Source organism: Ascochyta rabiei, chromosome 9, assembly GCF_004011695.2.
Source record: "Ascochyta rabiei chromosome 9, complete sequence".
Taxonomy (NCBI): Eukaryota; Fungi; Ascomycota; class Dothideomycetes; order Pleosporales; family Didymellaceae; genus Ascochyta; species Ascochyta rabiei.
Genome location: NC_082413.1, coordinates 144,366 through 155,837, shown reverse-complemented (window position 1 = coordinate 155,837; position 11,472 = coordinate 144,366). Strand labels below are relative to the sequence as shown.

At 52.1% G+C, this 11,472-nt stretch overlaps 3 protein-coding genes across 3 annotated transcripts, besides 5 other annotated features; all 3 read left to right on the top strand.

The window, feature by feature from the left end:
* Positions 1-137: 137 nt before the first annotated feature.
* Positions 138-162: a tandem repeat.
* A 112-nt stretch (positions 163-274) lies between these two features.
* Positions 275-316: a dispersed repeat.
* Positions 317-683: 367 nt separating this feature from the next.
* Positions 684-2,810, top strand: EKO05_0005611 (Rhamnogalacturonan endolyase; the record flags this gene model as incomplete). The annotated part of the gene is made up of 2 exons (XM_038939669.2): positions 684-2,545; positions 2,600-2,810. The coding sequence occupies 2 exons, from the start codon at positions 684-686 to the stop codon at positions 2,808-2,810; spliced, it is 2,073 nt and encodes a 690-aa protein (XP_038798627.2).
* A 2,954-nt stretch (positions 2,811-5,764) lies between these two features.
* Positions 5,765-5,809: a tandem repeat.
* Positions 5,810-5,980: 171 nt separating this feature from the next.
* Positions 5,981-6,877, top strand: EKO05_0005610 (uncharacterized protein; the record flags this gene model as incomplete). The annotated part of the gene is made up of 4 exons (XM_038939935.1): positions 5,981-6,085; positions 6,137-6,427; positions 6,478-6,665; positions 6,712-6,877. 4 exons carry the CDS (start codon positions 5,981-5,983, stop codon positions 6,875-6,877), a joined length of 750 nt encoding a protein of 249 aa, XP_038798626.1.
* Positions 6,878-9,245: 2,368 nt separating this feature from the next.
* On the top strand, positions 9,246-10,545 carry EKO05_0005609 (uncharacterized protein; the record flags this gene model as incomplete). Its single annotated transcript, XM_038939925.1, has 7 exons — positions 9,246-9,352; positions 9,401-9,625; positions 9,689-9,806; positions 9,857-9,916; positions 9,966-10,089; positions 10,139-10,300; positions 10,352-10,545. The coding sequence occupies 7 exons, from the start codon at positions 9,246-9,248 to the stop codon at positions 10,543-10,545; spliced, it is 990 nt and encodes a 329-aa protein (XP_038798625.1).
* A 688-nt stretch (positions 10,546-11,233) lies between these two features.
* Positions 11,234-11,286: a tandem repeat.
* A 111-nt stretch (positions 11,287-11,397) lies between these two features.
* Positions 11,398-11,432: a tandem repeat.
* Between the last annotated feature and the right edge of the window lie 40 nt (positions 11,433-11,472).

Below are 11,472 nucleotides of genomic sequence, written 5' to 3'. Positions count from 1 at the left end.
ATAGCTATATAGTAGGTAGTAGAGAGCATAAATAATCCTTATAGTTTACCTATAATATATTAGAAATATATTTCTAAGATGTTCTTTAAGACATACGTTGCTATTAAGCTAGGTAGTAGCTTACTAGGCAGCTATGCTAGTAGTATTAGTAGTAGTTATAGTTATAAAAATTTTTTATATTATTATTTTGCATAAAACGTCTTAAAAATATATTGCAAATACGTCCTAGCGCCTAGCGCGCTAATATTACTTTAGTCTTAGCGCTACTCTATGCGGCTTAGACTATGGTCCGCCCTCTAAATCTCATGGTCCGATGCCTCACACTAGAGCCGTTCCTGCAACCTGCAAAGGAGATCCGCAGGGCAATCCCTACTCCTTCGAACACTCGGTACAATTCGCCCCGAGCTCTTGGTGCCTGGTGTCCCACCATTCGTGGGCCCAGATTTATCCGCAATGGTGAACAGATTATCCCCGCAACTACACGCAATGCGGGCGTAGTGTTGTTGTTCCCGACCTGTTTTCATGGGTACTCCACCAAGTCACATGGTAAACGATACCCCATACCCCAGACGTCGGGTGGGGCGGTGGAATCAACCGAGGCTGTATATAATCTTGGCGCATGCGGCTCAATTGCTTGTTGCCTGTCAAGCTCTGCCTCCAAGACCCAAAAGGAGCATGTCAAGATGCGCTTCGAAATTGCGCTGGTTCTGCTTGCTTGTTTGCAGTTTGTTTCTGCGCATCTCACCGCCAACGAGACTTCAGCGTACCTCCAACTCAAGAATGACCGGTTGTTTGTTTCTGTGAACAAGACCACTGGCGGCATCGACACACTTGTGCTCGATGGACAAGACTTGCTTGGATCAGCAGCCTATATTCCATACTCCCCCGGAGGCTCCTCAGGCAACGGGCGGTACGGTGTTGGCCCGTATCTCGATTGCTATTGCATCCCAGCAAGCGGTCCTTCAAGTACTGGATCAGGCTCGTACACACCTGGTTCCCTTGACCCAACGTATCAACTCTTTCACGGTGTGGACACTCACAATGTTTCCTACGGTGGTGTCGTGATGAGCGAGGTGTATCCACCAACCGGCCAGCTACTGCAGCAGTATTGGTTCCTCCGCGATGGGGAGACTGGCTTGCACACCTTTAGTCGAATTGCGTACCACAATTCTACTACACCGTTTCTGCGCAATCTACAGGAGTTCCGGACGCTTTTTCGACCCAGTACAGAACTCTGGACCGACTTGGTTACCGACAATGAGCTTGCCTCGCCCATGCCGATCCCCAATCCCGCCTCTGGCAACTTGACCAACTCGACGACTGTCCAGGACGCAACGTGGTACATCGGCAACCGCACAGCTGACCCGTACGCGGAGGAGTTTGCAGACTACTTCACCAAATACACATTTGCGGCAGAGTGGCGCGATCAGACCGTGCATGGCTTGTTCGGAGATGGTTCGCAGAGTAAGGACAACGCCACATTTGGCGCCTGGCTGGTTATGAATACGAAAGATACCTACTATGGTGGGCCCACACACTCGGATCTCGTGGTTGACGGGATCCTCTACAATTACATGGTCTCGAATCACCACGGCGCAGGCACGCCCAACATCACCGACGGATTTGACCGGACGTTTGGACCTCAGTACTATCACTTCAACAAGGGACCCGCTGGAAGCTCGTGGAGAACACTGCGTGACGAAGCCGTCCAGTATGCTTCCCCGTCTTGGAATGCCGACTTCTATGACAGTATTGCGGACCACATACCGAACTACGTCCCCACTGTACAAAGAGGAGCGTGGAAGGCCAAGGTCAAACTACCCAAGGGTGCCAAGAGAGCTATCGCAGTGCTTGCACAGAACGGTGTAGACTACCAGGACAACGTGATTGATCCACTTGCTTACCAATACTGGGCCGACATTGGCAGTGATGGCAAAGTGGGGATCGAACGTGTGAAAGCGGGCACTTACCGGTTGACCGTGTATGCAGATGGCATCTTTGGTGAGCTGGTCAAGGATAACGTAGTCGTCAAAGCCAAGAAGACGACAGATGCTGGCACACTGAAATGGGAAGCCGAGTCTGCAGGAACCGAGCTCTGGCGCATCGGTACCCCAGACAAAGCGGGTGGAGAATGGCGACATGGCCATGTGCCAGCTAAAACCCCACTCCACCCTCCGGAATACCGTATCTACTGGGGCGCGTATGACTATCTCTCCGACTTCCCCAATGGCGTCAACTACCACGTCGGTAGGAGCGATACGTACAAGGATTTCAATTACGTCCACTGGTCTGTTTTTGGAGGATATGCAAATACTCAAAGACCGCAACAAACGGCCGGCCACGGCGAAATCAACAACTGGACAATCACATTCGATGTAGATGAGCATAAACTAGCGCACAAGAAGAACGCAACCTTCACGATCCAGCTAGCCGGGGCCAAAACAGCCGCTGGAAACAGCGACACATTCAACGCCACGCAGCCGTGGAACAACATCCCTTTCGTCGTCGTCGTGAACGGACACGAACTAGAGCCGTGGATCATCCCGTGAGCGCTCGCCGTACAGAAGAGTGTGGAGATGTGTTGCTAACGCTCGTGCAGGTACAACCAATCCTCCTCCTGTGCAACTCGAAGTGCCATTGCTTGCTACACGCTGAGCCACAAGTTCTTGTTCCCGACAAGCTATCTGGCCAGCAACGGAACTAATGAGATTGTGTTGAGCCTGCCGTACAACGCTACGGACTACGAGAGTGCGGTGCTGCCGAGGAGTATATACGTGCAGTACGATGCGCTTAGGTTGGAGGTTAAGTAGTGTAGTTATTCAAACACGAGCACCTCTGTGCAGTTTCCGAACAATCTTCCTGGCTGAATCTTAGCGCTTCAATACCCTGCAAAAAGAAGAAGACGAGTGAAGGAATAATTTCTCAGATCAACGTTGTTGGTTGCGCACCGAATCCAGTCATGACGGGAAATCACGGTTGGTTCTTTCCTCGCTCCACTACGCTATGTCTTCCCTACAGCTCGAGGTCTTCAAAACACGATACTTGGATCTGGTTCCGGAACGCGTCGCTAAACCAACCCGGTGTACCGTACCAGAACAAGCCTATCATCCGCGCCAAAGTACACCTCCCTCTCTCACATCAACATATCTATTTTGTTTTCCTTTCCTGAAAGTCACAGTAGAACAACCGACGCTCTGTCCAAAGCAGAAGACCAGGGATTTGAAAAATATAGTTAAACACTAAGAATCTTCCCTATATAGAGCAGAATCTTCAGAGAAAAAAAGTATTTGGAAGAAAGAGCTTCTAGAAAAGTATAAGGAGAAACGTCGCTGACACTAAAAAGGCACTCTAAGCACTACATCCGTACCACCTCGCCCTGTTAGAGCAGAACCCCGCAACTTCCTAACCTGCAACCCTGCAACCTAAAAGGAAGACTGCTTATAGCTAATTACAGCCTACTTAGTTTAATAACGCTCTATCTTAAGTAGAAGTCTAGAGATTTAAGTATATATTTGCTTTTGAATGTCTGGGAATATCTTTTAGCACTTGGAAAACAAAACGATTGGATAACATTGAGCGGGTAATAAGCGTATCTAGCCCTCTATACTGAGATAGAAAAGTTTAAGCAAGTAATAAGCATATTTAGCCCTATATACTAAGATGGAAAAGTTTAAGCAAGTAATAAGTGCATCTAGCCCTCTATACTGAGATAGAAAAGTTCGAGCTACTGATAAGCATATCTAGCCCTCTATACTGAGATGAAAACGTAACATGAGAAGGCCGTGCGTTGAGCCAAGAGATCTATTCTAGTAGCTATACGGTACAGTGTGTGCGAACCTAGTCGAAGGTGGCGTTCAGACGTGCGGCGATATGTACGTGTATTTCGTGTTCTTTGGAGAGTGGAGCTGCACGGTGTTCATGCCGGTTCGTCGTCACTGGTCCCAAGATAGATGAGGCTGTCGCTCGTTTAGATTGCCTGGTGCAGGTAGAGGGGTACCTAGTCTAACAGTAGGGTCAAGCGGCTGCAGGGTGCGTGCGGCGGGAGGGAGGAGGGGTGATGCACACCCATGTATTCTGGATCTCAACAATCATGACCGACTTGTACAGTGTGCTCGGCTGTGGGCACTGTCGTGTGCTGTCCTGCTGACCTTCACCGTTCTGGTTTCGTCTTGAGAGCAGAGAGGGAGACCAAGAGAGGAGTTTGATGTGGTGCTTTATGTGAAGCTCGTACTGGGTGGGGGTTTCGTGGTGGGGAGATGGTTCCTCACAGTACGTATCTTGTACATGGCTGCAAAAGTGAGGTCCATGAAATGATCAAGTCGATACGAAGCTGCAGCCACAACAGGCGTAGGCGCAATGTAAGGGTGTCGCACTTCACGCACCCCGCCTCAACACATGCAGTCCACAAGCTGTGTCGCGGTGCAGTCCAATCAGGATGCGCTGCTTATCAGTGTGCTCCATGGCGAGCGAATCAGCAAAATCACGCTTCGAGGTGTGGCTGCTGCGCAACAGTGCTCCCCGCATCCTGTGGGCGCCCTGCAGGCGTGATGCTCGGCTGTGTTGCTGCCGCTGAGTGGCGGTGAAGGTGCTCTTATCTCGTTGTGTGAGTGGGAATTGGTGACGATGGCAGCTGCTCAGGTAGGCAGCTGTCAATACTGCTGGGAATCCAACGCGCCGTCGGCACGTTGACACGCTCTGTGAGTGGGTGGTGACATCGAGGTCAGGCTGGCATCGCGATGAGAGGCTGGATGGAGAGATTTGGGGGAGGAGTCGTGGTGTTTGAAAGACGATGCACATGACAAACCACTGGCGTGATGCAAGGAATGCCATTGTTCCCGTATGGGATTTGCGACAACCCCACGTGTTCGCGCGCAGACGCGCCCATTTCGGCCATGTCACCCTCGCAGCTGGGTGGCGTGCTTATCGTTGTGTGGTCTGGTGACGTCTCGAAGCCTATTTTTCAAGACATGGAACGTTCGAAGCAGAGGTTGACCATCCCAAGCGTGGCGCATGCTTCCCTCTTCGTACTTGGTGGACGAAATGGAGCTGGCATGTTACGCAGAATACAGTGTGACGGCCTGAGTTGCTCAGGTGGGGATGTGGCGCGGAGAGGTTCTTTGCGGCGCACGAGACTCGAGAAAAAGAAAGTGGACATGTGTGAAAAGGTGGAATGAGTGGGTGAGCTGGCGGCAAGGCTGGGAAGTTGGCTGGGCGCAATTTAGACGCCATGGTGAGATGGGAGATGTGCGCAGGCTTGGTGCGCCACAAACTCGGTTGAAGCAGGACCAGCAGAAATCGAGCAGAGATCAAGCAGAAATCGAGCATGAAATCAATCAGAAGTCGAGCATGAAACCAACCGCGACAACAGGCCGACACGCAGCACTTTGTGTGCGGCTAGAGTGGAGCAAGGCGCCAGGCGCCATCAGGTGTAGGATCTAGGTAGGTGCTGTGTACGCGACCGTGCAAGCGGTGAGGCACGGGATGTTGCTCCCTAGCGCCTCGACCCCCATGCCGTCATGATTCTCTCGTCTCCACGCGCGCATGACAAGGGTGCAAGGGTAGCGCAAGGCCGGTACCAGCGAAGCTTTTGCACGCCTCGCCCCCGTTCCGCCTACATATTCTACGTTGCTCGCAGCATGGTCCTGCGCGTTTCCGCCCTGTAGCCTGCACCCCTCCGGCAGGCTCTCCCACCTCCCAATCGACTCACACGCTGCCTTTGGCATCCCGAAGCCTCACGCCGCGCCGCGCCCCGCCCCGTTGCCTTTTGCTTGCGTGCCTTTTGCTTGCGTGCCTTCTGCTTGCGTGACTTCTGCACGGGCGATCGTATCGTCGCCAACCAAAAGCAAGCATTGTGCATCGCCCGGCCACCCAGAGCTACACAATAATCGCGCACGCCTGTCCCCCCCCCCCTACCGCCTGCTTCTCGAGAGAGCTTCACACCGCCGTCACCAAGCCAAGGCCACACACTCCACGAGACACCATGACACGCAGGATCGTATACGCCGTGGGCCTCGTGCTCACACTGGCTTGCGCTGCCATGACAGTCGCCAGTATCGCCATGCCGCGCTGGGTCTCTTACAGCCCGGTAAGCACCCTCTTCTTCCTCTTCCAGCTGACTCCAGCTAATGCAATGCAGAACGGCGAAAGAGAATACTCATACGGCCTGCACTCGCGCTGCTCCACCAAGACGGGCCACTGCGTCCCCTTTCCTCGTACCTCGGACTGCGATAAAGACGCCTCGTTCTGCAACTTGTGGCGAACGGTGGGCTTCCTGATGAGCTTTGGCGTTGTCGTCGAACTGTGCACCTTGGTCAGCTTCGTCGTCATCATGTCTGGAGGTGTGCAGCGCAGAGTCCAGGGCTGGGGCGTCGTCGTCGGTGTGTTGCTGTTCAGCGCATTCATTCAGTCCGCCGGCATGGCTGTTGTCGTATGTCAAGTCTTCGTACAGGCTAGACAGCAGCGTGCTAACCGTCACAGTCTTATGTCTTCGACAACGACGCCCGCTTCTTCTCCGGCTTCCATCTCGATTCCTCGTGGTCCATGTGCACAGCCTCTTGGACCTTGCTCGTTGCTACAGCGCTGGCCATTACAGCATCGGCTTTCTACCTACCTGCTGAGGGCGACTACGACTTCATTCCCGATTTCGACATTGAGCCCGATGACCAGTGAGTCCGCCACCACCAGCGATTAGGCTTCGCTAATGACAAACAGGCTCCTCTCCCGCGTCACTGCCTGGGACAACGGCTACAAAGGCATCGGCTTCCAGTACACCAACGATCCCCCCGAACGAGATCCAGACATGATGAGCATTGCTTCTTTCCAGAGCAGACAGAGCATATCCAATTCTGTACGGTCACCCTCCATGTCGCGCCGGTAGTCGGTCTACCCTGGCTTCGCGCGACCCTCCTTTTCACGGTCGACGAACGATATCACTTGCACAAGATTGTGATGGCGGTGTTTTGGCATAACGGCGGACTGACTGCATTTCGAGCGTTGCTTGGCGCTATTGCGTTTTTTTGCCGTGTCATCAAGTCGGCAAGTTTGCTGCATATTGTTATTCGAGCTTTGCAGCTCAGCTTCGCTTTTTAATGATACCCCCCTGCTACTTATCCTGGTGGGTTTGGGCGCGTGGCATCCATCTAGTACTTGTATTAAGCGCGGAGTTGCAATCGACATTTAGCTTCACATTTCAACTGTCTATCCCAAGCAACGTATCCCAAGCAACGTACTTACCAGGCTCTCATATTGTCGTACGCACGTGACACCACCACGACTAGTTTTTCTCTTTGCATACCCTCGCCAATCGCTCTCATAACTGTCCTTCTGCATGTCTTGCCCACTCCCCACACCGTCGATCAAACACATACGACGGCGAATTTTCGCAGCATCCATGCTCAACGCGACGGCCGACAATCACATGACCTTCACATTCCGCTGCAAGTCTTCTGGCATTCGCATTTGCACGATTTTTTGGGATCCGTTCTGGATCTGGCTGGAGACAGTTCGCGGTAGCGCAGCGATGAGCTACTCTAGATGTGGGTGTCTAAAGAAGTGTGGAGTTGAGTTAGAGTTGTCCTGGTTGATGATGTAGAAGCTCATTTCTTCTCACACGATTTGCATCCAAATGTGTGCTCGCGGTTTGGAATTCGTTAGGTCGCTCGGCTACGGCTACAACCTGCAGTCTATGCTATGAGGATTGCGTTTGTTTTCGTCGCTTTGGCCGCAACCGCTGCAGCTGCTCCTTTCGCGGATCCGAGGCTGGCAAATGCCGAATCCATCACTGATAATCAGTTGACATGGCAGAGTGAAAGGTTCTAATCATCGTCCAACATGGAAAAGAATCAGATGGCTTTTCGGAGCTTGGGTGCTTTCACGCCATGATCCCAGTGGAACAAAAATGGTGCAGATAGCAGGACGGACGCTCGGTAGTATCGAGTCCAGTTCCTTCAAGTCTAAGACAGTGTTGCGTACATGTCGTTTGCGTGCAGCCGAAGACATGGCAAGGAACCCACGAGACACCTTGAACAGAACCTCCGTCCTTGGCGATTCCTCCGAAAACAATGAAATCCGCTGTGAACAGTCCCCAAACAAGAGACTCGGTAAAGGCAAACGGACAGGAGAGTAGGCACTTGAACCGGAATAAAACACCAGAAGCTGAACGCTTCGATGTGAGTGCCGGTGACGACAAATGCCACAGTACGCGGGGGTCCTAGCCATAACCTAAAATTGTCTCAGGCTATAGGATTTCAGGGTAACTAGTTTTACCATATGTCTAGGAAATGTGCGCGCTGCTGTTGTTTTCCAAGCTCAATTCGCTGCACGAATGGGCTTCAACACGAACTTTTGCAGCTAATCGCACCACGCGCTTCGACCTCTTGATATCTTGATCGTCAAAAGAGCAAGCGGGATCTCCCAATGAACAAGCTGATCCACGTGGGTGGGGTAGTTGGATGCTCCAGACGCAGTGATGGACTGCCGCATTCAACGATGACACCTGCCTCGCCTCGCAGATCTCTCTCGAATGGAAACATGTAGCGCCAGCGGTTACAAACAGTCTCGTGGAAAGCATGGAGCCAAACGGTTGTTTTCCTTAGTTGTGACATCTCCCACTCCCAAGCCGGCTGAACAATGTCTCACATCTGCTGCCGGCGTTCGTCGTCGTTGTCGTCACGAATCTCATCGCAGCGCCTCTTTGCGGGGCTCTTTGGCATCAGGTTACTCTCTTTCGGTACGGATGCGGACGTTTCAAGGCGAGGAAAGACAGAGCTCCTTCCCCGCGGTCGTCAGATGCTTGAGACTGGGGCGAAGGACTCATGTTCTTCTGTACGGATTCTGACTGCTGCAGGTCTGACGAACCAAGCCATTCTCCCGGGAAGTCATATTACTGGACTGCTGAAAGCCACGAGTTTGCGATGCTGGAGGTTTATCACTGTCGACCGCTTTCTGTAGGGCTTCGATTGTCCTCCATCTTTCCACGGTCCCGGCGGTTGACTGATAGAAGGCTATCTACGCTCCACAACCTCGTGAAAGTATCTTTATTGCCGCAGTACACCCAGTTGAAGACGCAAATCCGTCTTGCACAGAACCTCTATTCGAGAGTGGAGTTTCCCATCCTTCAAAGCTGCCACTATCATCTGCAATATCCGGCGACGACAGTTCACCGAAGGATATCACGCAACGCGGAAGCCAAGTGAGCGGACAGTCAACGCAAAACCAGTAGAACTGCTCACAACGCTGCCAACGATATGCTCCACTATGGAGATCCCGGATACATGGAGCAGGATCGGAGTCTCATGCTGTACAGCATAACCTTTACGTTCCTCGCCGCTTCCATCTGCATGGTCGTCCTCAGGTACCAATTCGACACTCTGTGCACTCTCGTCTACTAACACCACTACAGGCTTTACTGCCAATGGTTTCTTCTCCGCTCCCAACGAGCCACCCTCTCAGAAATTCTCATCGTCATATCCCTCTTCGTCGACATCGCATCCTCCATCCTGATCCACTTCCAGATCTACACCGGCATGGGCAAACACATCGAGTACTCACGGGCGCGGCCAGCGATGCTGAAAGCGAGTATGAAAATTGGACTGGCGCAAAATACTTGCTATCAGGCACTGATTGGGTGAGTATCTTTTACCCTCCCATGGCCTGGCTGATCTCTTTCAACGCTGATACAGAGTCATAGGCTGGTCAAGATGAGCATCCTCGCCCAGTTCTACCAATTCGCACAACCAGGGCTGCAGAAACGCGTGGTTGCGTGGGTCGGAGCGTTTGTGTGTGTCTTCATGCTGTTTACCGTATTCGTACGTGGCGTTGTTATCGATTCAACGCACGAGTATTGACAAGCTTCTAGGCTGCAATCTTCCAGTGCATTCCCATGAAAGCTGCCTGGGATCTCCAGAACTTCCCTAGGGTTGGTCACTCCTTTTTCATGCTCGTTGCAGAGCTGACACAGATGCTAGGGATGCTGGAACATGATGAACGTGAATTTCTTCACCTCGTCGATGAACACGTTTCTCGACCTCGTTGTGTTCCTCCTCCCCATCACAACCATCTACAAACTCCCGACCACGTTCAGAAAGAAGCGTATGCCATCATTCCGCCACAGCACCACTGCTAAGCTGACAATCCGCAGTAACGCTAGCCCTGGCGTACAGCATGGGTCTCCTTGCACTCGCCTGCTCCGTAGTGCGGGTACGGAACATAGTCTTTTTCAACGGCGAAGGCGATTTCACGTACGTGGCATGTATGGTCCCTGTATGGGGAGCGATCGAATGTAACGCAGGTATCATATGCGGTACTACTTCCCCCCACACGTCTGAAAAGTGCTGGTCGCTAACTACACCAGCGTCTTTCCCCTCGCTCCTCCCTCTGATCACCCGCCAGGGTCGACCAGCACCCACGTCTTCCATTCAGCTGACGTCGACGCTGGGGTCGGGGGGAGCGACCCGGGCCCAGCAGCCGCAGAAAGAGGCCAAGCCGCTGGAAAGAAGTGCTGTCAAAACGGATCAGGAACTTCCCTATAATCACTGGGAGATGTGAGGGGGGACTGTGTGTTTAGACTGATGTTTTCTGACGCAGAGACAGCGCGTGGAAAGTGGTATGGTGCGTCGTGCAAGGCCTGAGTCTCTGTTTCTAACCGCGCTATGTGCCACTGAACTTGCTATTCAACTTAGACATATTGCAGCAACAATCCATCGATACGATTTGAACAGTTTCGTTGGAAGAGAGAGAAAGAGAGCGTGTGTGTATCTACGATCTCATGAAAACAAGCCAGCATCCGTTTCCCCATGCAGTACGAGTTTCCCATCTCGTTTCCGCTGAATCGCCGGAACAAACCAAGGCACCGTTACAGCCCAAACCAAGTCTGAGACCATACCACGACACGACGGAAAAACACGCAAGAAAGACCATGTCTAAGCGTTAGACTCCTAGAATCTATTCAACAGAGTACCAAAACAGAGAGACACACAAAAACTGAAGACGCAAAGTTCTAAGAACTGCACGCTTGTAGTCGCTCTATTGGCATTTACAGAATGAGACTATTCTCGGGACAATCCTACTAAAGGACACAATACGCAAAGACTGTCTATGACTACTATCTTTATCACTGTAGTATAACAAAAAACGCAGAGTTATGAACCTTGAGCAATAGACGGCGGGATCAGTTCTTCTCTTTCCATCACCAGGTCAAGTTATTATCGACATACACTCGGTGATCTAAAAGAAAAACCTACACCGAACCCCCCACCAACCAACCAACCACCCAGCCAATCCAGCCAAGACCACAAAAGCGCAGAACCACACACAAACACCCACAACAGCAAGTGCCCCCCCTCTTCAGACCACCCATCCCGTCCCAACACTTCGTAATCTCTACCCGCCGACCAAGAACAGCCAGCCAGCCAGCCAGCTAGCCAGCCAGCCAGGCGACACAGCGTCCGTCCATCCGTCCCTCGATCCGCACAG